The 24,842-nt window shown below is 35.4% G+C and overlaps 3 protein-coding genes across 5 annotated transcripts; 2 read left to right on the forward strand and 1 right to left on the reverse strand.

Moving 5' to 3' along the window:
* Positions 1-813: 813 nt before the first annotated feature.
* Positions 814-4,802, forward strand: LOC132634905 (uncharacterized). The gene is made up of 5 exons (XM_060351072.1): positions 814-1,138; positions 2,453-2,519; positions 3,581-3,629; positions 3,972-4,016; positions 4,350-4,802. Exons 1-5 carry the CDS (start codon positions 935-937, stop codon positions 4,414-4,416), a joined length of 432 nt encoding a protein of 143 aa, XP_060207055.1. The 5' UTR covers positions 814-934; the 3' UTR covers positions 4,417-4,802.
* Positions 4,803-10,287: 5,485 nt separating this feature from the next.
* On the forward strand, positions 10,288-15,402 carry LOC132634906 (transcription factor EGL1). Of its 3 annotated transcripts, none has more exons than XM_060351074.1 (9): positions 10,288-10,794; positions 10,946-11,094; positions 11,928-12,194; positions 12,502-12,598; positions 13,187-13,201; positions 13,510-13,566; positions 13,671-14,495; positions 14,580-14,996; positions 15,164-15,402. In XM_060351074.1, exons 2-9 carry the CDS (start codon positions 10,970-10,972, stop codon positions 15,233-15,235), a joined length of 1,875 nt encoding a protein of 624 aa, XP_060207057.1. In that variant the 5' UTR covers positions 10,288-10,794; positions 10,946-10,969; the 3' UTR covers positions 15,236-15,402. The 3 variants fall into 3 exon arrangements, with proteins under 3 accessions (XP_060207057.1, XP_060207058.1, XP_060207056.1); XM_060351075.1 differs by having other exon boundaries at positions 10,956-11,094; XM_060351073.1 differs by having other exon boundaries at positions 10,289-11,094.
* A 1,537-nt stretch (positions 15,403-16,939) lies between these two features.
* LOC132634907 (uncharacterized) lies at positions 16,940-24,398 on the reverse strand. Its single transcript, XM_060351076.1, has 6 exons — positions 23,737-24,398; positions 18,838-19,088; positions 18,277-18,652; positions 18,042-18,173; positions 17,783-17,958; positions 16,940-17,283 (listed from the first exon to the last, which is right to left on the reverse strand). Exons 1-6 carry the CDS (start codon positions 24,286-24,288, stop codon positions 17,160-17,162), a joined length of 1,611 nt encoding a protein of 536 aa, XP_060207059.1. The 5' UTR covers positions 24,289-24,398; the 3' UTR covers positions 16,940-17,159.
* Positions 24,399-24,842: the final 444 nt, after the last annotated feature.

The raw sequence follows: 24,842 nt of genomic DNA on the forward strand, positions 1-24,842 counted from the left end.
CTTCATACGGACTGGTCTTTAAGTTTGGGCCATTTGCACGATTATCCTTCAAAGGCACTCATCTTTAATTTTAGTCCCTCAAATTGGTGGTCTTTAATTTTAGTCATTCGCCTAATACCATGAGGTTTGGAGTTTAAACCTCAATTTAGTAAAAAAAAAAAAACCGAAAGCTAGAGTTTCATAGCAAAGTTAAGCCTGTTAGGGCCAAAGTTAGGCTTCAGGTAGAGTTGCAACCCTGCCTTGTGAATTTTTTTATTTATTTTTTACTGAGCTGGGGTTCGAATCCAGAACTTCAGAGTATTAGATGAAGGGCAAAAATAAAAGACCACTAATTTGAAGGACAAAAATTAAAGAGGCAGTGCCTTTGAAGGGCAATCTGCACAAAAAAATGTTTAAGTTTTGTCCCTCATATTGTCATATCTATGGTCTTTTATTTTTGTCCCTGCTGTTTATTTAATAAAAATATATAAAAATACTCCGCTCGACATAAGTTCTGGAATATTTTTCTCTTTTCAAAATGAAGTAAAGGTTGGAATGAAAATAAAGGAAATAAAAAATAAATAATATAAAAAAAAATATTCTAAAAATAATTAAAAATTAAAATAATAGAAATAAATTAAAAAAAAACTAAAAGGTAACCATGTAATTACAAGATGCCTGTAATTAGACCTAATTCTCAACCCACTTGAGAATTAGACAGTGTAATTACACCTTCTCAATTACGTCTAATTCCCACCTAACTGTATAATTATTTGATCAAACAAATATGTCAAACTGTATAATTATACTCAATTACATCAAATTCCAATTAACTGGGTGACTTTCGAAACAGGTCTTATGTTGTCGCGTCAAAAGTTGTAGAGGGCCACCAACAAATGAAAGACCACTCCAAAATTGGAGCAGTTACAGGTTAGTTCAATTGTGCAATCTGAAAATGGAATCAAACCAAACCCTAGTTTCAGAGAAGGAGACGAATCACCTGAATTCTGAAGAAGAAGAAGAACAAAGAGGGGAGTCTGAAACATCAGTAAATGGGAAAGAAATACTGAAAGCAATAGAAATTATAGAGAGAGATTCAATGGCCATCGCAAATAGCTACACTTGTCTTTTCGCTTCTCTACGCTCTACTCTATCTCAGGTTCATCATTTATTCGGAATTTCATCTCTGATACATACTTTTTTAGTTAGTGATAGGAATGGAGACACTTATTGAGTTAATCTAATCTAATTTAGCTCTGAAAATTAGTCTCGAGAAGTGAAACATGACAAGTATTTTGGGACGGAGGGAGTAGTAGAAAGTTGTAGTGTCTCTTGTTTAATTTTTAGCTACTTTCTTAAAGTATGTTCCTTTTTTTTTTTTTTATTCAATTAATGGATTCAAAAAGTAAAACATCCATATAGGTGATATCAAACTAGGTGGGATTGATGTTGTGATACCATTATTCCAGCTTCAATGTTTGATAAGAGTCTTTTTTAATCAGTTGCCATCTGGGTAGACAGCAGTGGCGGAGCCAGGATTTATGCCAAGGGGGTTCAAAAATATAAAGAAGCCATAAATGAAAAAGCTAAGGGGGTTCAACGTCTACTATATATACATAAAAAATAATTTTCACCTTGTATATACAGTGCAATTTTTTGCCCAAGGGGGTTCACTAGGTCCGCCACTGGTAGACAGCAAGGGGTTTGCGACTCATTGAATTTGATTGTGTATCTGCATTCTCATTCCTTCGATATTATCACCTCTAAGGTGATATCAAACTTTCTTATGTTTGGTGTTGTTTTTATAAGAAGGGAGTTCTTTGTTTTTTAAGAGTTGAGTATGGAAATATGGACAATTTTTCGAAACAGTGAAGGATGTGATGTGATGTGATGTATAGTTGGGCATTTAGGAGGATATTAGTCTGACGTAGAGCTAGGAATGTTGCTCCATTGGCACTTATGTGGTACTATCAACTATGGAGGGAAAGGAAAGAAAATCTTAAGGGATGGAATGCAAGTTTACAGATTAGGACATGTCTTTTATTTTTGTTTAATTTTTCCGTTCGCCCATGAGATTACTGTTTGTATTAATGATTAGGTCTCTCTCTCTCTTTTTTTTTTTAATTTGATATATTGCTTCTGTACGGGGTTCTTCCCCCACAACATCAATAAAATATTATTTTATAATAAGAAAGGATTGTGACTGTCACTTGACAATCTTTCAACGACATCTGCTGAAAAGTTATCAGATAACTAAGTGAGAATTTTAGGAAAATCTAGATGACAAAGTGCAATCCTAAGGAATAGATTGCATAGTGCCATGTAATTGTGAATGGCAAAGTGCCGAAAAGCATTACAATATAGAAGACTTCATGCATTCCAGACTTGTTATCAGAAGTTCTTCCTTCTTCATTTTTCATGTGTGTGTGTGTGTGTTCTGTCCATGTTTAAAAAAGCTAGCATGCTTTTGCAGGTTACTAGTACTTCTGTTGATCACATGAACTGCTTTGGTGACGCAGCAGGACGAGTTCAAGAATGCGGTATATATTTTAGCCTCTTGATCTTCAGTTGTTGAAGTCCTTAACATTAATAGTCTGCTTGTTGTTCATTCAACAGACTAATCATGCAAGTGTTTAACCTCACACTAGATCCGACATAGTTCTTGGATAGGTAAGATAAACACACGATCGACATAGTAAGGCCCTCTCATCTATTTCTCTTGGAAACATTCAGCTCATCAGTATTCTAAAAGAAACCTTCTTAGGGTTATTCAGAATTTTAACTGTCATAAGTTGCCTCAGCTTTACTTGTTGGCGAAGTTGAAGAATTGATGGATAAGTGGAGATTCCTGACTACTTTTCGATTTCTGTCTTTGTGTCGGTAGTAATCCTTGTTCTAGAAGATGATGACACTTGGTTTTGCCAGAGATCATGGATTCAAACTTCAACCTAGATGTGACTGCACGAGGTTGATCTCTGTTCTGCTAACTCTAGCTGCATTATGCACGAGACACCTGGATTTCTCAAGACCAATTCTCCACATAGTTACTGTTTTTTGTTTGTCTCCTTATTTACCACTAGGCGAAACTAGTTAGGGTGTCAACCATAGCTTGAATTATGTAGAATAACTCTAGAGAGTAGGAGATTTAGGATAAGTAGAAGTAATGGAATGTAAAAAAGTCTATTAGCAAGATTTGGCAACAGTTCCAGCTTCTATTTTTTGGTGCCTGTGGTTAAAAAGAAATTGCACATGCTATGAAGGAAAATGCTCTCCTATGCATATTCTTAAATACAGATGGCTCACAAACATTTTTTGCTGGAGTGAACACTGACCACTGACCACCACAAATAATTTTGTTTAGCTTTTTGACTTTGTTAGCTCCTCAGGAAGTTTACAGAAGGTCCTTTTTATCCGGGAGCTAACTTTTTTGGTACAGCTTGTAATTTTCAGCATCTACTGGATGATTGTTAATGAAATTTCACTTTACCTGATTTAGAGTAAGACATAATGTATGCACACTGAGTGTAGCCAATGTAAGGAGTTAAGTAATGTATTAAAATTGAGCTGCACTCATATTAATGTTTGCCTGTTTATCTTGCAGCACTTGATGCAGCAACGAAAGGAAACCGTTATATAAACTCCTGCCTAAGGTAGTCTTTTTGTGTTTAGTCAATTCTCTATTGTATCTTTCTTTTTTAAAAAAAAAAAAACTATGAGGCTCCCCCTAAATAGAAGTTGGGAGGAAAGCACCAAGTTAGTGTATCTATTATGATGAGATCACATACATCTTCAGTATGTATGGTATTTCATTTGCATGTGGTTACGGAACCCACAATCATCATGCCTCTAAAGGAACTTAGAACTTGCAAGTTCTGATTCAGGTCTATTTTGTATCAAGTAGTAAAGTTACATCTCTATCTCTCTCTCCCCTGTCCCAAAAATCTTGCAAATTGTACTTCTGGCTTATCTTTCAGAGCTAATTCTCATTGCAGATTGAATGAGGAAATGAAAGGAATTGATAATCTGGCGACACAGCTGTATCCTTTCCATGCGGTTATGGTTTTGACGTAAATGTTGTTTCTCCTTTTAAGTCTCCATATGCACAACCACCGATTCTTTGTTTAAAATGTTACAATTGGATGCAATGGTGATTCTTGTCCTTGCAGTTGGCAATTAGCCAGTGAACGGACAGGTTTCGTTATATTACTCTTCTTTTTATAAACAGTTTTTCATTTATTGCACCCTTTAAAATGTTTATTGCGAATCTCTGGGTACCTTGCTCCATGCGATGAAGTAGTATGATTGTTTAGAACTAATGCAGATATCGTGTGTGTAGTATATGTTGTTTGTGATTCCTTGATACTTTGAAGGAAAATCATCCGGAGAAACGTAGATGCATTGGACTCGGCAGTAAATAGGCTAGTTCGTTTCCCATGAGGGGATCAGTCTTGATGAACAATGTCGACTAGGCGACCTGCACATATTTTCTGGTGCCCACAACTGGTGCTTTTAATTATGAGTGAGATGCTAGTGAAGCCTTGCATCTTTGGAAGGATTGATAATAAACAATGTGTTACCGAATGAATTGCAAGGCAGATACGTTTTCTAATCCATAGAAAGCTTTCGACATTGTTGCTTTTCTTCAGCTTTGAAGACAACTTTTACCCCGCAAGATCTTTGTATGATTTCTCCTACTGTTACTCCATTTACATAACCTTTGTTTGGTAGACTTGTTATGTGAAGAACAATTGAACTAATCTGATTTGTTGTAGATCTGATACCTATAGTACAAGTCCAATAAATAAATTTAGTGTTTGTGCAAAGTGGCATTATCTCTATTCATGTGAGACCAATTGCAACTGAAGTTTTTAGTATTACGAGTAAGAGAACTCATGGAAATAGCATCATGCAAAAATATCGTACTATAGATGCAATATGTCCGAGCGTGCGGAGTTTGAAAACTAACATGCAAACAGTCTTAACCAGATGTTTCGGGTTCGAGTTCTGAGAATAGAGAAATCCCTAATAGGAAGCGCTACTTTTAAATGAATTTTGCGTAGCGCAAATCTGGATCAACGGAATCTGTAAATTTCGAATATGTGATGGTCAAACCAAAAGAATGTATAACTCTGGTTGAACAACATAGAAACCCAGGATGTAATACAAAATATGTTTGTCACGTTTGCTCTGTCCAAATGTGGTCACACATGTGCAATGAGACGAAATCTTCAACAGTAATATGAACTTTTATTTTTGTCCGCTTCGCAAGAAGAGTTAAAAATTCTAAAATAAAACGTGAAAACGACACGAGTAAAAATTTAATTCTTACCTACCATTTTATCATGCTCCTGAAGAATATTCCTCGCATTTAACATTTTACAGAATCTAGTGATAATTGGTTTAAAATGAATCCTTGAATCGATAACTATTCATATGTATGTATGAAAAATCATTAAAAGTTGAATTGTGCATCTGCTTATGCATTTAAGTAAAGAAAAACTAGCGTGAGTAAAATTGAATAGAATAAGCGCTAGATTCTTAAAATAATGTTAGTATACGTTAATATATAAATATGATTTTAGTATGAACTTGTAACAGAGAGTATGTTTAAATTTGTTATGGCCGTCCTTAAGATGTGAAACATTGCACGTGACAGCTCAATTTCATTTTAATTGTTTTTTAAATCTTGAATCTCAATGATGATATATGTGAGTCAACGAATTTTCAAAGTTGTCGTCTTTTGTTAATTCCCTATTTGTAGGTATTCTTTCTTATTAATGTGGAGACCACAATTCTAGGCAATGGTAAGCTCCACGTGCAGCTTCACATGAGGCCATATCTTTTACTCAAAAAAACTTATTATTGCTATTATATTAAAATTTAGAAAATACTCCCTCCAATAAATGTTTACGCCTTTTTATTTTAGTTCAAAATAAATTAGGAGTTATTTAATGAAGAAGAAATTAATTATTTTCTTCCAACTTTATCTTATTTAGATAAGTAAATTTTTATGTGATTAAAAAATTCTATTAACTAGGTAGATTCAATTAAAAGTAATTTAGTTAAACTACCTATTTTTTTTCTTTCTAAAAGTTAAGTAGTATTTTCTTAAAGAATATGCTAAAGGTTAAGTGGACACTTATCTTGCACCGGAGGAAATATTTATTTGCACTTAATAATTAAGTAAAGAGAAATAAAGTGATTTATCTTGTTATATGTTTACATTCAGTTATATAATTCTTTGTGTCAATTATTTATTTTCTGTAAATATAAGGGTGAATAAAAACTTTTTTAATGTCACATTACCCTTTTTTTTTTTTTTTTTTTTTTTTTTTTTTTGCGCTTCACGTTGTGCTTTCTATGATAAAAGTAAATGTCTTGGTTCTTGAAGTCCTTTCACCCTTTTTGCTTTCTATGATAAAAGTAAATGTCTTGGTCCTTGAAGTCCTTTCATCCTTTTTACTTTTCTAATGTATGTAAGTGTCCGAGAGGGACTAACACAGCAATAACAAATATCAGAAGTTATCTGAGTTGTACATTAAATTTGGACTTATTTTAATTATACTTGGTTTCTTTCCTTTTTTTTTGCAGCTGTAAGTCCACTTCATTTAACAAGTACTACTACTTGATTTGTCACCATACACGTGTATTCCACTTTTTCGTTATCATATTTCTTTACTTCTACACTTCATTTTATTACTCTATTATAACAAGCACATGAAATTGTACTCTAAGCAGGGACTAACATGTGTACATTTCAGAAGTTAAACATTAATTCTACCTCTTGTGTGTTACTTTTTAGGTCCCCACGTATCAGCAGTATCTCAATTGTCCTTTCATTTCCTTCATTTGGCATATACTCCCTTTGTCTCAATTTAAATGTCTAACTTTGACTAGACACGGAGTTTAAGAAATAAAAATAAACTTTTGAATCTTGCAGTTTCAAATTAAAAATGTGTATAATATAATAAAATATCCTTTGAATCTTGTGATTATAAGCTTAACATGTAAGATATTTGAATTGTCAACTTACTAAATATAAAAAGAGTAGGGTATAGACAATTTTTAACAACAATTGAGAAATTAAGGGGAGAGAAAAGAAACAAAATATGGAGACTCACTAAGGAGAATCGCGGTATCCTTTGCAAAACATACAAATCATAAATATGTTTATTTTTTCTTTTTTTTTGTCTGTGATTCAGCAATCCCAAAGTTTCTTTTTAATATGATCAAATAAATCTTTTTTTTTTTGTACTCTTTCATAACATAAATAGTGTCAAGAACTCTCAAGCATGAAAACAAAAAAGTTTGTGACGCTGAACTGAACTCTCGATAGATAACAGTAAATCAGAAATACCCCTTATCTCATATTAGTCTCTCGATACAGAATCTAATGTTTTGGAAAAAAGAAAAAAAAAACAATACAAAAATTTCTCATATCGGATTTGAAGTGCCATGCTGTTATTGCTTAGTGTTCATATGGTGAAAGTATAGTCTTCTTTTTTCTCTCAAATAAAAACGTCATTGGCGCCAAGCGTGAAGGAATGCTAGACGTTTGGTAATTTCTCCACCGACTAGCATAAAAGATCCCATTGAAGCGGCTAATCACATGCATACTGTATGGACATCTGGTCGCACAAATTGCATATACCCAGCCCCAGGAGAGTTTATAAACAAATACAGTTCTTTGGTCTCATTCTCGATACTGAGATATACCATAAGACTAATAAGTTGATTCGAAATCTCGCTATTAATCTCTAAAGTGAGTAATTAAATTAATCATGTTGGGCCTGTACATCGCACGGGCATAACTTGCTAGTTCTATGATAAAAGTAAAGGAGAAGAGAGAATACTGTACACGTTTTGTTTCTCCCAAAGAGGAGACATATTTGTTTCTTGAAAGTTTGCGTTTTTTGGTGGCTTGGTTATTATTAGGATTAATAACAAAAATGTAATGATAGAAATGAAAGTATTTGTCAAAAATCATATTTTTTCTTAGAGAAATCAGAAATGTGACACTTAAATCTATGGTGACAAAATTAAATTTTAGATTTAAAAATCTAGTTGAACAATTTATTTTGTAAGAGAAATCAGAAATGTTATACTTAGAGTCCGTTTAGGTTAGCTGGTTGTAAATAGTTGCTAAGTTCAAAGTGCTGAAATTGATTTTATAATCAAGCAATTACATGTTCGGATAAAAGTGTTGAATGATACTAATTCGTTGATGTGTTTGATGAAAAGTGCTCATACGATTTCTAGAAAAGGAGGAGCGTTAGGAATTTCAGTTCGGGAAAGGTATTTTGTGAATTAAAGAATATTATCAAGGATAAAATAATAAACGTCTTGCTCAAATTAAAAGTGCTTAATAAGTTGAGATAAAATTTGTTATACTTTCCTATATTAGAAGTTTAGAACTTCAAAACACTACTAGACGGCGTATGCCCGTGCAGCGTACGGGCTCAACAGTTTGGATTATATAATGTATCTATGTGCATGTAGTTGTGTACAATTGTGAAGATTTATGTAATGGGTAGTGATAGTATATATATATGTTATACTGCTAATAAACATATCTAAATTTGCACTGTCGATGCATATATATAGATGAACATTAATACATATAGACAAATGTTATTTGTTTATTAAGTGGAATTATGTGATCATAATAAAACAGTGAAAAGTAAAAGGAGTGTAAAAGTCACGTGGCCAAAAACATAATTAATACCTGCCACTTGAAATGACATCATCTGTTCTAATGCAATTTTTATGAGCAGGGGCAAAATAGGAAAAGTACGAATATATTTAATACTAAGCTACAGTAAGATTCTACTTTTAACTAATGAAATTATTGAATAGCAAGTGCTTTGATCAAATTGTCCTTGGTCGACATCCACTTCTTCAGCTCATGTTTTTATATAGTTTGGTTTTAAAAAAGGGAATTTGTCTATTACAAATTAAAAACTAAAAAAATGGAAGAAATTGCACTTATTGTCCTTCAAATGGGCTGGTGTTTAATTTTTGCCTTTAGTAATTAATTTTAGGAATAATTTCAATAATATATATTCCAGCATAAAATATTATATCCACGTAGTTATATTTTTAATTTACATCTGTATAACCATTTTTTTTTTTACAATAGTGTCTATACACACGATATACAACATTATACACTTACTGTAAATAATGTGTCGATCTTATATAAAAGTGTATAATAATGTATAAAAGGGTTATTTTGGGTAATATTAAAAATATGAGTCATTTTAGGTAAATATTTTTTTTCAAATAGACATAGGCTGTTAAAGCGCTTTCATGTGTCAGCATCTGCTGTAGTCTTAAATTTTTAAGTATAGACCAACTTCATCATTTTAAGAAAATATGTGTATACGTTTCTTGACCGTTTATATTTCGTCTTCTCGATGTTATTTCTCATTATTTGTGTGAGACGTATGTGTCTAAACTTATACCCAAAGATATAAGTTTTAAATCTTTTGGTTTTATGACTTCTTTAGCGGTTTTTGTGTTCAATTTAAATCGTTATTTCTTTTTTCCTGAATTTCTCTTCTTTAAATTTTCTCTAAGTGTACCTTTACCATTTTCTGAACTTATTAACATTATTTAAATGTCCTATTTTTTTTCTTCTTCACGTGGATCCACCTTAATTTTTTTTAATCTCTATTTTTTTAATCCCTTCCTCAATATCATTTTTTTCTGTTATAATTGTCTCCTACTTCTTCACATGAACCCCACCTTAATTTTTTTCCTAGCAATTGTCTCCTACTTCTTCACGTGGACCCCATCTTAACTTTTTTTTCAGCAATTGTCTTATAATTCTCTACGCGGATCCCGCCTTAATTTTTTTTAATCTCTACTATTATAGAAGAGTAGGCCTCACCTTAAATTTGTTTATTTTTTCATTCCTATTATAGAAGATTGGGCTCCGTCTTTTTTTTTTTTTTTAAAAGTGACTGACGACGAAGCATGGGTTTATAGTAGAAATAATATGGATGCACTTTTTTTTGACATTGTTTGTTTTTTTAATATGAGATTCACTTTTTTTTATATTATTTGATTTTGTTAATATGAGATCCACTTTTTTTTCGTGACTTAGAGATGGTGGGTTCCACTTTTATTTATTTATTTTTTAATATTAGTTTGTATTTAATAAGGGCCCACACTTTTTTGTTTAATGGAATGACGATGAAAAAGTGAGCCAACCGGCTCTTCTATATGGTAGAAATGTTTTAATTTTAAAATAGAAGAATAAAACAATAAAAAGGGAGAAAAATGTGTTCCCATATTATACTTCAAAGTCAAATTCATTCTAGCACTTTTCACTTAAATTTTGTCTGTTTGTTTATTTGTCTTTACCTTAACTTTCCTTCTCCCACAATAGCCATCACTATTCACTATCCACCAGCTTTAATTCTTCTGCTTCTTTTGTTTTCAAATTTTAATGGTTTTTGGTTTATACTCTTGTGGTGCAAATACACAGAAAAAAGATTAATCACTTCTTGGTTTTAACTGTAGGCCCAAAGTGTTTCATTCTGGCTCCAAAGACTTGATTTTTATTGCTTTTTTCAACCTCTTTTTGCCCTTTTCAGTACAATTCTTTAGCATAATTACTCCACCATTGAAACCCCACTTCAATTAGTACATTTCAACTTAAGGATTTATAGAAACAGTAGTTAAGTAGCTGAGTTGTGCATGTCTCTATCTTTATGATTTTAGCTCAAAAGGGCACTTAGCCATTAACACTCTCCTTTTGAAAAATGGGTATTTTAGCTCTGGTTTCTTGAAATCTAGCACTGAAAAATTGTAAGTGTATGGACCAATATGGATGTGGTCCTGAGAATTAAGATCCCATTTGGAATCAAGATTCAAATTTTATGTTTTCTTGTTGTATTCTTGATGTGGTGGGGTTGTTTTTAGAATCTTGAAAGCTGATCTTTTTACTGTCATTTTGGAGATAAAAAAAGGTTGAAACTTTGAAATGGCTATAGGACACCAAGATCAAGATGGAATACCAGATAACTTGAGAAAGCAACTTGCAATTGCTGTTAAAGGCATACAATGGAGCTATGCAATCTTCTGGTCAACTCCAGTTACACAACCAGGGTAATAAGTGCTAACTTATTCTTATTATATTTTGCTTGAATTTCATTGTGGGAAAAAAAAAAAAACTTTAAATTAAAGGACCAGTAAATTTGGAAAAACTAGAGTCTTGACTCTTGAGGTTAAGGTGAAGAATGATGGTACTTATGTTATCCCTTTTATTCATATACATTACATGGTCCCTAGTTGCTTTTCTTGTATTTTTAGGAAATAGGATATGACAATTTGATTTCAACTTCTGTTACTAGGGGGGAGCCTCGGGGCAATGGTAAGACTTAAGTAGGCGTTTGGCCATAGATTCCAAATTCACTTTATTTGTAATTTATGAAGTTTGAGTTGAAGACGGAGTTGTGTTTGGTTACACTTTTTGCAAAGGAAAGAAGATAGCACTTTATTTGGAATTTATTATTTATGAAGACGGAGTTGGAAAACAAGTTTGGAGCACTTTTCCAAATTTTGGAATCCAACTCAAAGTTGAATTTGAAAATTTTATAACTAAACACTGATTTTGAAATAAAGTGAAAAATTATTCCGGAAAAAGTGAATAGTTCTCATGGCCAAATGGGCTCGTTACCACCGAGTGACGAGGAGACAGGTTCAAGTTGTGGAAACAGTCTCTTGCAGAAATGCAAGGTAAGACTGCATACAATAGATCCAATGTGGTTTTGCCCTGACTTGGGGTCCGTGCATAGGGGTAGCTTAGTGCACCGGACTTTATCTGTCAAGGATTCCTGTGGATATATGTACTTATATCTCCCTTTTAGAAGCATGTCTCATTGTAGATTTTTTTTTTTTTTTAAAGATATTGTTCTAAAATATGGGATACTATCTTCTAGGGTGTTGGAATGGAGTGACGGGTACTATAATGGGGATATCAAGACCAGGAAGACTGTTCAGGCGGGGGAAGTTAATGAAGACCAGCTGGGGTTGCAGAGAACTGAGCAATTGAAAGAACTTTATAGTTCCCTCTTAACAGGTGAAAGTGAAGAAGATCTACAACCACAGGCCAAAAGGCCGTCGGCTGCATTATCTCCAGAAGATCTCACTGATACCGAGTGGTATTTCTTAGTATGCATGTCGTTCGTCTTCAATGTTGGCCAAGGGTAATTTCTTGGAATCCCAAATCTTGTGCACGAAGTTTGTTTTCTGATGTCTAGATTAGGATTTATAGTCCACCAAGGCCACATTTTGTTTCCCTTGCAATAAGCAAAGATCACACAAAGTGCATAACCTCGTATAATATAAAATAACAAACTTTCTAGTCTTCTCCTGAAATGATTTGTTCTCTTAATGTTCAAGTGGAGTGTTGCTCCCTTTCCTAAGAGTAGATAGGAACGTGAATGGTCAATATCAGCAGGGTATGTTTTCAGAATAGTTAGCTATTTTAATTGCTGTAAAATTATTACACAGGTTGCCAGGGAAGGCCTTAGCAACAAATCAAACAATCTGGCTATGCAATGCTCACCAAGCCGAGAGTAGAGTATTTTCTCGCTCTCTGCTAGCAAAGGCAAGTATATGGTTCATGTATGGGCTTTGGTCTAACTGCAACTTCGGTCTAAGACGATATCCTTAAGGGTGTGCATTTGGTTGATTTTGGGTTAATTATGTTCGATTTTTTATTTTTATTTTTTAAGTTTGGTTTGTAGATTGTCAAACTGATCACTGATTTGGAATAGGTCCTTTTGGATCATTTTGGTTTGTGCCTCTAATTGATTCATGCAAACTACAAAATTATTTTGTCTTTAAGTTTTTAGAAATTAATTGATACTTTTGCCAATATTTGAAAGATAAACTAGTCTTGGACAACTTTTTCTAAAAAACAATATCTAAGAAAGATCTCATAGGTTCTTTTTAATTTCTTTTGAACTTAGAAAAGAAAACGAACCTGGAAAACTGAAAACATGAAAAATGAAAACTGAAACTAGCTGAAATACCAAAAAAGTCTAACCAAAAGAATTGAAAATTTTATTTGGTCAGATCTTCGGTTACAACCGAATAATGCACACCCTTTGATATCAATTCAATTGAAAATTCTGACATCTCTTTCCTTTTTGGTTTCTCGTTGTTACTGGTTAAATCCTCTTCGCCTCACCAGAGTGCATCTATCCAGGTACTACTCTATCCCCCTCTCTCTCTCTCTCTCTTTCTCTCTCTCTCTCTCACACACACACACACACACACACACACACACACGGGAGCGTCCAGAGAAGTGCAAGCCTGCACAGACAGAAGTTCAAATATTTATCCTTGCTCTAATATTTTTTTGATTATGTTGTCTATCTTCTAAAATTTGTCAAATGCGTGATACAACTCTACTAACGGATCCGAGTATGAATCAGCTCCTGATTTATGTCATTCACTCCTTTTAGATAGAATATGTGGTTAACCAATGCCTTTTCCTCTCTTCGCAACTTGTAGACTGTTGTATGCTTTCCATATTTAGGAGGCGTAATTGAGCTGGGAGTCACCGAGCTTGTAAGCCAATTTCAATTTTGTCTCTTCAACAGTCCTGGCATTTTGCGCGATATAACTAATTACTTGCGATGATATTTTGCTTTGATGTAACATGTTTTTTGCAGGTCTTAGAAGATCCCGACCTCATTCAGCAAATAAAAAATTCCTTTCTAGAAGTTGATCACTCCATTATTTCAAAGGGGCCTAACAATGCAAAAAATGACACAGATGTAGTTAGCCAAAAGCTCGATCATAATGTACTTGAAAGTGATGCTTATCCAGTCGAAATAAACAACAGTTCACCTGATGATAGTTCAAATGGTTTTGTGGCCAATCAAGAGACTGAAGATTCATTAATGGTGGTAGGCGTTATTGGGGAAACTTCACAAGCTCAAAGCTGGAAGTTCATGGATGATAACATGAGTAATGGTGCAACTAATTCTTTGAATTCCAGTGACTGCATCTCTCAAAATAATGCAAATTGTGAAAAGCTGTCCCCTCTTTGGAGTGGAGAGAAGGCAACTAAGCCTTACACACTAGACCGTCAAGAGCACGATCAGAGGAAACTGCATCTTTTAGATCACCAAGGAGACGATGCTCAATATCAAGCTGTCCTTTCCACCCTCCTAAAGAGCTCTGACCAATTAACTTTGGGACCACATTTTAGAAATATTAACAAAAAATCAAGCTTTGCTGGTTGGAAGACCGATATTCAGACGCCAAGATTGGGAACTGCACAAAAATTATTGAAGAAAGTACTTTTAGAAGTTCCTAGAATGCATGGTGGTGTTATACATAAATTCAGCAGAGAAAATCGTAAAAAGAACAGCCTTTGGAGACCAGAAGTTGATGATATTGATACAAGCCGTGTTATTTCTGAGAGAAGACGAAGAGAAAAGATAAATGAGAGATTTATGCATCTTGCATCAATGCTGCCAACTGGCGGCAAGGTACTGGAAGATCTCCTCAAGTTTACATAGCTGCTGTTCAATCGCACATTGACCAAGATTTGTGTTTTCCCTTGATGTTTGCAGGTTGACAAAATATCACTACTGGACGAGACAATAGAATACATGAAAGAGCTCGAAAGGAGAGTTCAAGAGCTGGAGGCTAGATCAGCAAGACGATCAAATGATACTGCTGAGCAGACATCTGATAATTGCGGCACTAGCAAATTCAATGACATCAAAGGATCACTACCAAACAAAAGGAAGGCATGTGATATGGATGAAGTGGAACCCGAAAGCTGTAATGGATTATTGAAAGGTAGTTCAGCTAATAGTATTGTCGTCAATATGATCGATAAGGAAGTCTCGATCAAGATGAGTTGTCTATGGAGTGAAGGCTTGTTGCTTAAAATTATGGAGGCGCTGACCGGCCTACAAATGGATTGCCATACCGTTCAGTCTTCCAACATCGATGGGGTTCTATCCATTGCTATTGAATCCAAGGTTTGTCAAGGAAGTGCTCTTTTTACCAATTCAATAAGTTGCGCAACTTATGAATACTAACTGACAGACTCTCATATGTGCTTTTCTAAGCTTAATATGTGAGGTCTTTTGTTTATTTTGCAAGTAAAGATGCATACTCATTCTTCTCTAATATTTTCCCTTTGCAGTCTACGGGATCGAAAACAGTAGCAGTTGGAACAATTAGAGAAGCACTTCAGAGAGTAGTCTGGAAATCTTGAAGATTATTCACTGAAGGTTGGTCAATTAAGTCCATCTGAAAAAGAGCTGGGCCAATCATGTCCTCAGAGGATAGTTAGAGCTTGTGTATATTATTGTACTTCAAAATGCTTTTTAAATAGATTTGACAGCCTGTTTCTACCTAATGCATGATCCTCTTTCTTGATCATCACTTGATTTGTGGTCCACTGAAAAGTTCATGAAAGTAGAGTTGATGACTTCACCCCTCTGCCCCCCACCCCCACTCCCCAAACACACACACCACTTTAAGTCATTCAGCATTATTGAGACTTAAGATCCAGCAACAAGTAGACTTCTTGTTAAATCATTTTACTTTTCAAAACATGCTTAAGCTCTTCCGTTAACTTATTTTTTTTAAAGCTCTTCCATTAACATTTGAGACAAAAAGAGGTTTTTGTCAAGTTCATGATTGAAGATAGTTGCTCAAAAGATTTTAGTGAAAAGGGATCATATTAGATTATACTAATTAGTATTAGCAGAAAGATAGAATTGGTCAACTTTCAAATGACCAGAAAAGGGAAGAGGGCCTCACATATCCCTCCTTTTTTTTCTAATCTGAAAAAGAACCCAAGTGGAGAAGTAGCAGGACCACAAAACTACTTTTATTATGTAAAACCCCACAAAAGTTGAACACCAAAAAGAAATATTAAAGAAAGAGGGGGAAGGGATGGCTACAGCTTTTCCAGTAAAGGTTGGATTTGTTTAAAGAGGGAACAATTATAAACAGATATGGCCCTAGGAAAAAAGAGTAGTACCCCAATAACATATGTTGCAGCTTTCCTATACGTTGTCAGCTAATCAGCAACTTATTTTTTTTTAATGACAGCGGTGTTAAGCAACGCACCTCAACTATTCTATGAGTCCACGAGCATAACTATTAGCATAACAATAGTTATACACACATTGACAAAACCCGATTCTGTTGTAACATAGGTTAGTATTCTCACCTCTTCCTTTATCACCAATGAGTAAATAGTACCCAAACTATCTCACAACGTTCTAAACCCAACTTAGGTACTACTTAAATTAGCAAATAATCGAACCCTTCGGATGTTCTTCAACTCTAGGATGTGATGAGATGTCAATGAACAAATAATTGAATTTCAACAGATGCATGCTTTTGAATATAAATGATTCTTGTCTTGTCTTGGTTGGTATATTAGTTATAAGGAATCATAATGTTGGAACATAGATGAACATTTAGACTTGATTCGTAATATTTAACTATAAAACGATGTTAACTTTATGGAATTTCACTGGGTATGTTGTTGCGGTTGTAAAACGATGTTAACGTTTGAATTGTTTAAAATGCAAGGTGTCTGATACTGTAGTTCAAAAACGTTGTTATCCTCTTAAATTTTCTTCTTCAGAAAAGAAAAAAATAAAATTGTGGATAATCCTTTGCCCGTTTGATGGTTATTTCATATAAATCACTAACTTATGTTGCATGTTAAATACAAATTAGATTCATTTTTTGATAGCTATTACTGCCGAACTCAATAACTGTGGTAAAAGACTTAAAAAGAAGGAAAGAAGCACAAAAAGTGTGACGTGATTTTTTTTTTCATCAGAATTTGACACCTTCATTGATGAAAGGTAGCAGGTATCTAGTGGAATAGCCGCGATGCATTTAAGGTGATCGGAACACCAACACTAGCAAAAAGAAGAAAATGGCACCACCAAGATTTTGAGTAAAATTGGCATCAATATAATCAGGAAAATACAAAACGTTGAGAGCACTTCCCTTGAAAAGAACAAGTTCTACCATACAACAAAAGGACCTAAACTTGTTTTATGGACTTGCCCACCTCCTGTTTTGCACCCTCACTTTCGCACCCCCAACAATAAAAAGAGAAGCAAAAGAATCCTAGAATCATCGCCAAATATGGCATTCTTTAGAATAAATCATTCCCACTCGATTGTTGATGGAGGCTTTGATGTAATATCCAGAAGAACTCGATTTACACCACGAACACTGTTGCAAATCTTTCTTGATACGTCGTCGAGGAACTTGAAATCAAAGTAGTACCTACAAAGAAATTACAACTTCAAATAAATCAGCAGATTTAGCTCACAACATATAAATATAAGAGCATAAAGATGGCGGTGGGTATTCTTTTGATTCTTTCACAAGAGAAGTTCCAAGATACATTACAAAGTTTTTCATCGTTGGGCCTCAGAAGATAGAATTACTTCAATGACTCATCCATTTTTTTAACCTTCTCTGAAGTGTGGGGCAGAGGGTGCCCTCTACTTCTACTTCTGACTGAAGGCGAACAGCCAGCATTGCAAGCAAATAGAAAGCACAAGAGTCTCATAAAAAAAAAATAGTATACATCCTTGATATCAATTAAAGTGCAAAACAAAACAACAATAACTTTTAGGTCAATGATGTCCAATTGTAGAGCTTGTACTTATAATTAAACATGGAGAACACTTATAATTAAACATGGAGAACACGAGCGCCGAAAAATGGGTAGTAATTAGGAAATAAAGAAATGCAGAAATATGTGGGAATGAATACGTACCAGTCTGCGGTCATTCCATCTTGACTTGTGACTGCTCTAAGTGCAACAGCATGGGAATGTGTTCTTTGGTCTCCTTGTACTCCAACGGTTTTCACTGGTAAGAAGACAGCAAAAGCTTGCCAAATTTCATCATAGATTCCAGCATCTTTGATTGATTGAATGAAGATCTCATCAACCTAAACAACACAAGTCTTTAGAGGACAAGTAACCAACACAAAGGATTAAAAAATTACTACTAAAACTGGAGAACTCCTACTACCTGACGAAGAATATCCAAGGAATTCCCAGCTGTGACATCTCCTGGAATTCGGACAGCGAGTCCCGGCCCAGGAAACGGGTGGCGCCTAAGAAAAGCCACAGGTATATTCATAATCTTTCCCAATGCACGAACCTACAATAAGTGGAATACAATAGTTCAATGTATAATCAGTTTGGAATGAAAGGGAAATAAGGTATGGAGATGCATGCAAAAGTTGTAGAAGACAAAATTAAACCTCATCCTTGAATAAAAGTTTCAGTGGCTCGATGAGCTTCAGCTTCATGTCCTTTGGGAGCCCGCCAACGTTATGATGGCTCTTGATCGTATGAGAATGTGTTCTTCCACTTCCAGGTGGGGGACAAGACTCTATTACGTCAGGATACAAGGTTCCTTGGACTAGGTAAGTAGGTCTCTTTCCCACTTTTTTCTCCAAATCACGGGCAAAAATATCAAATATGTTGATGAACTCCTTCCCAATTATTTTCCTTTTCATTTCAGGTTCTGTTACACCTTTTAGTTTGCTGAGAAATTCTTCTGTAGCATCAATACAGGTAACAGGCAAATGGAGGTCACTCTCAAAGGTTGCCATCACCCTTTCTTGCTCCTTATACCTAAAAAAATTGATGCAAAACCAACGTCACTCGAGGGTATGAAGCAAGTGCTAATGGATTAACTGATTGACAGAAAACTCCAACTTTTGCTGTTTCTTTAATTTTATTTTTGAATTAGTTTGTGGCACTACTATTTGATGGTATAATCAGCAGCTTATAGAGAAGTGGCAAGACTAGAGACTTGCCTTAATAGACCATTATCAACAAAAACACAGTGAAGCCTGTCTCCAATAGCCTTGTGTACCACAGTAGCTGCAACAGTGGAATCAACACCGCCAGATAAAGCACAAATGACATGATCTTCAGGTCCTACCATGGCTTTAATAACTTTTATTTCATCCTCCAGAACATCTTCCATGTTCCAGCCTGCTGTAACCCCACAAATATCAAATAGGAAGTGTCGTAATGTTTCCATCCCTTCAATCGAGTGCGTCACCTATACAGCATTCATGTGGTCAGTGCGGATGAAATATTTGCTATTACATATTCAGAGATTCCGAAACTAGAAGAAGCATAGCAAGTCAAAAATGAATATTCCAAATAATATGGCGACGACAAAAATAACAAACAAAAAAGATCTGAGGGTCCTATTATGAACGAAACAAAGATCAAATGAATTTGCATTTAGGAAACGATAAACCCTAATCTTGTAACAGCAAAGGTCTATATGTTTTGGGTATATAACTTTTATTTGATAGGTTAATGACATTTTTTCTCTTTCTAGCAGTTCTGCTCGTGTTCACTAATATAGAGGCAGAAGTAACAACTTTTATATCTTTATCAAGTCATGCAAAGAGCATATGACGAGTGATGTATCAGTCAATTAAACTCAATCAACTATCCCTCAAACTACCAAGTGCCCTTGATATTATACCGCAAACTACTTTTATATGTAAAGCAACCATTCAAGCATTATGGCTCCTTTTTGATAACCTCAAGCATTATGGCTCCTTAAAAGGGAAAACACAAAGAATGGTAAGCAGTGAGGGAGGAGTCTAGTGACCAAAATTGTGCATATTAAGGAATGGTTAAACACATCATGCAAGCATTATGATCTGGTTATAACACTTACGCCAAGTACTTCCCAGCCATGCATATATCTGCTTCGAAAATAAAACAGTGACAAAATGACAAGCAGAGAGGGATAAGAAGTCTAGTAGCCGAATTACACATAAAAATATGAACCATGTGTTGACTATATCTTGCTATATGCAACATCAAGAAGCAGTCAGAAGTTATGATAAAAGAAAATAATGAGGATATGTTTAACCACTGTATAAAACTTCCAAAATTTTTATGGACATCAATTTGAAACCTAAGGCTCGTCAAAAGGACAAGTGACAGCAAGCCCAATAATTTTCCCAGGCGCAATTCTACCGTGCAACAATTAGCTCCTAGTCGTTGTTGCCAATTTGAATTAGCATAAAACAAAGAGAACACTTCAATCTCCAATAAACACTCAGCTCCCTTACAGAAAGAAAACAAATAATATCTAACACAAATATATTCGACAGAGATCATTTACCCTTTTCAATAAGTTAGAAGGGACCTTTACATGCTTTATTGAATTCATCAAATACCCAAATAAAAGAGAAGTATAAAACATGTAATCCAGGTAAATTGTAACAAGACAACCAGGTTGAGAGTTTGAAAGCTTCAAGACAACTCAAGTACCAAGCAAATTAATTCCATTCAACACAAAGGCGTGTTTGATATGGCAGAATGTTTCCTCGAAGCAGTTGAAAATGTTCTCAAAGGAAAATAGTTCCCAACATATGCAGAAAATTGCTCCCTCAGCTTCACAAATATTACAATTCCTACTCCATATTACTTGTTTCAAGTTTCAACTAAAACTTAAGACATTGTTGTCAATCTTTAAAGGGCAGCCCGGTGCACTAAGCTCCCGCTATGTGCGGGGGCCGGGGAAGGGCCGGACCACAAGGGTCTATTGTACGCAGCCTTACCTTGCATTTCTGCAAGAGGCTGTTTCCACGGCTCGAACCCAGGCTATTTCAACTAAAACTTAAGACATTGTTGTCAATCTTTAGCACTCAAAAATCAAAATATCATCACATACTATCTTCATATTCTATCTGTATACTCAAGCATCCATTTTGTATCTTTACAGCTACCTACTTCTATACCCAACAAAACACCGAATACTGATTCAAATAATTTTGCAAAGATATATTTTCCCAAAAAATCATAATATTCAATGTGTATACACGAGCATCCATTTTAAATCTCTACAGTTACCTACTTATATATCCAATCAAACACCGAATAATGATTCAAATAATATTGCAAAAATAACGTTTTCCTTTTTCGAAAAATCATATTCCTCCATAGAAATAGCACAACAACAACAACAACATACCCAGTGAAATCCCACAGTGTGGGGTCTGAGGAGGGTAAAATGTACGCAGACCTTACCCCCATCTCGGAAGATAGAGAGGTTGTTTCCAGAAGACCCTCGGCTCAAGAGAAAACATGATGAGAAAAGGCCAAATAAACACAAACAGTTCAAAGCAATACGAAAATGAAACTAACGAAAGCGAAAAAGTCATGATAAAGCAGTATGAGAAAAAAAAGAAACAGTAGCTACCACAGATAAATACGATAATTGTGGTACAAGGACTAACATATAGTTGCACGAATCAAAGCACAAGAAAATGAAGATCAAAACTGCGACTACTAGTACGACGGGATACCTGGGACTACCTACCCTAATCTGAGTCCTCCATAACCTCCTATCTAAGGTCATGTCCTCGGTAAGCTGGAACTGCGCCATGTCCTGTCTAAGCACCTCTCCCCAATACTTCTTCGGCCTACCTCTACCTCTTCTGAAACCGTCCATAGCCAACCTCTCACACCTCCGCACTGGGGCATCTGTGTCTCTCCTCTTCACATGCCCAAACCATCTCAACCGCGCTTCCCGCATCTTGTCCTCTAATGATGTCACTCCCACCTTATCTCAAATATCTTCATTCCTAATCTTATCTTGCCTGGTGTGCCCACACATCCATCGCAACATTCTCATTTCCGCAACGTTCATCTTCTGGACGTGCGAGTTCTTGACTGCCCAGCACTCCGCCCCGTACAACAAAGTCGGTCGTACAACAAAGTCGGTCTCACTACCACTTTGTAGAACTTGCCTTTAAGCTTTGGTGGCACCTTCTTATCACACAGCACTCCTGAAGCGAGCCTCCATTTCATCCACCCTGCACCAATATGCGTGACATCATCATCAATATCCACATCTTCTTGTACAATAGACCCAAGATACTTGAAACTTCTTTTCTTTTGGATGGCCTGGGTACCCAGCCTAACTTCCACGCCAACCTCATGTGTCTTGTCACTAAACTTGCACTCCATATACTCTGTCTTGATCCTACTCAACTTGAACCCTTTAGACTCCAGAGTTTGCCTCCAAACCTCCAACTTAACATTCACTCTGTTGCGGGTCTCGTCAATCAGGACTATGTCATCCGCGAATAACATGCACCATGGCACCTCACCTTGAATTTGCCGCGTCAAACCATCCATCACCAAGGCAAATAAAAAAGGACTAAGAGTTGATCCCTGATGCAACCCCATCTCCACTGGGAAGTGTTCCGAGTCTCCTCCCACTGTTCTAACCCTGGTCTTGGCTCCCTCATACATGTCCTTGATCGCCTTAATGTACGCCACAGGTACACCTCTAACCTCCAAGCATCTCCATAAAACCTCTCTTGACACTTTATCGTAAGCCTTTTGCTAGGTCGATGAAAACCATGTGTAAGTCTCTCTTCCTCTCCCTATACTGCTCCACCAGTCTCCTCACAAGATGAATGACTTTTGTAGTCGAGCGCCCCGGCATGAATCCGAACTGGTTCTCTGAAATGGACACGCCTCTCCTCACCCTCATCTCCACCACCCTTTCCCACACTTTCATAGTGTGACTTAGCAGCTTGATACCTCTATAGTTGTTGCAACTTTGAATGTCACCCTTGTTCTTGTACAAAGGAACTATCGTGCTCCACCTCCATACAAATAGCACCCAAGATTTTATTGTTTTAACCTCAGGATGACACTTCTCCCATAAAACCTCCTTTCCCAAAGTTTCAACTAAAACTTAGAGATTCTTGCCAGCTTTTAGTACTCAAAATATCTATTAAAATACTATCTTTATATTCTATATGTTTATTCTATCATCCCTTTTGTTATCTTTACAGCTACCTAAGTTTATATCCAACCAAACACCGAATAATTTCACAAAGACTAAATTTATTCCTATGAAAACATATTCATGCATAACAATGGTACCCAAGCTACAATCTTTTAAGCTCAGGATGATACTGCAGCCCATATAACCTCATTTCCCTAAGTTTCAACTAAAATTAAGACATTGTTGCCATCCTTTAGTACTCAAAATATCTACCAAAATACTATCTTTATACTCTTACTGTATACTCAAGCATCCATTTTATATCTTTACAGTTACCTACTTCTATATCCAACCAAACGCTAAATAATGATTCAGCTAATTCTGCAAAGATAACATTTTTTCCCAAAAAAACATGTCCTTTTTACTCAGGATGATACTGAAGCCCATAGAACCGCCTTTCGCGATTCTCAATAGCAGCAACAGCACCCTGATTACTCCTCGCGACAACCTCAAAACCTTCCGGCAATTTCACAGCCTCATCACTATGACTCATCCAAACAACCTGTTTATCCCCAACTTTCTTATTCCCAAACAACCCATTATTCTTATTCACCTCTATTTCCTTTCTCCCATACTCATGTTTACTACTCAAAATATCTATCAAAATACTATCTTTATAAAATGTCTGTATACTCAAGCATCCATTTTATATTTCTACAGCTACCTATACGATCATTACAATTCCTACTCCATATTACTTGTTTCAACTAAAATTAAGTCATTGAACCTTTACTACTCAAAATATCATCAAAATACTATCTTTATATTCGATCGGATTTTATATCTGTATACTTCTATATCTATCGACACACCGAATAATTATTCAAATAATCTTGCAAAGATTAATTTTTTATCCAAAAAAATCATATTTTTTTACCTCAGGATGATACTGCAGCCCATAAAACCGCCTTTCGCGATTCTCAATAGCAGCAACAGCACCCTGATTACTCCTCGCAACAACCTCAAAACCTTGGGGCAATTTCACAGCCTCATCACCATGACTCATCCAAACAACCTGTTTATCACCAACCTCCTTATTCCCAAACAACCCCTTATTATTATTCACCTCAATTTCCATTCTCCCATACTCATGTTTGTCACCAATGTTAACAACCCCACCAAGTTTCTGAACAAGCAATTGCAACCCATAACAAATACCAAGAACAACTATCTTTTCTTTCTCAACATACTCAATAAAACCAGATGGGAAACATGGTGCCCCGTCAGCATGCACACTGTGGGGTCCACCTGATAGGATAATGACACGTGGGTTCAGTTCTTTAATGGCGTTTAAAGAAGACGTGCCATTGATACACAGAGAGAATACAGATAAACTTCGGATTCGACGAGTTATAAGGTGGGTGTATTGAGAACCATAATCTAGGATTAGTACGAGGTTAGGGTTCTTGGTATGTGTTTGAGGTTCCATTGTTGGGGATACAGAGAAATGGGGGCTAGGGTTTATGTCAGGGTTTAGGAATGGCGGGAAGATGATGTTTTTATAGGGACATAATTTGTGGTTTTGGTGGGGCAAAAGGAAAGGGGTGAATATATGGTTCGTTATACTTTACGTTCAAATATATTTTTGCCGTTATATTTTGAGTTTAAATATGTTCATGTTGTTATACTTTGTCAAAGTATGTATGTGTTTGTATATCTGTGTCAAAGTATGACAGCGGGATTATATTTGAACTCAAAGTATAACGATAAGAATATATTTAAACTCAAAATATAATGAAGGGTATATTTTGACCCTTTTCTGATAATATATTTATTAGCCAATGCGGTAAAAAGTAAAAAAAAAATGGTCCTTAATTAATGTATGAGTTTCGGCGTAAACATTCAATCAATGAATATAAAATATGTGTCTTTCATACGCAAATTTCTCATAAGTGATATATATTCTCATCTTAATTATTTGGTTAACTAATGTTAAAATGATTGGTTAGGTATAATCCCTCTGTTGCAGGTAAATATTACCAG

Source organism: Lycium barbarum, chromosome 4, assembly GCF_019175385.1.
Source record: "Lycium barbarum isolate Lr01 chromosome 4, ASM1917538v2, whole genome shotgun sequence".
In the NCBI taxonomy this organism is placed as follows: domain Eukaryota; kingdom Viridiplantae; phylum Streptophyta; class Magnoliopsida; order Solanales; family Solanaceae; genus Lycium; species Lycium barbarum.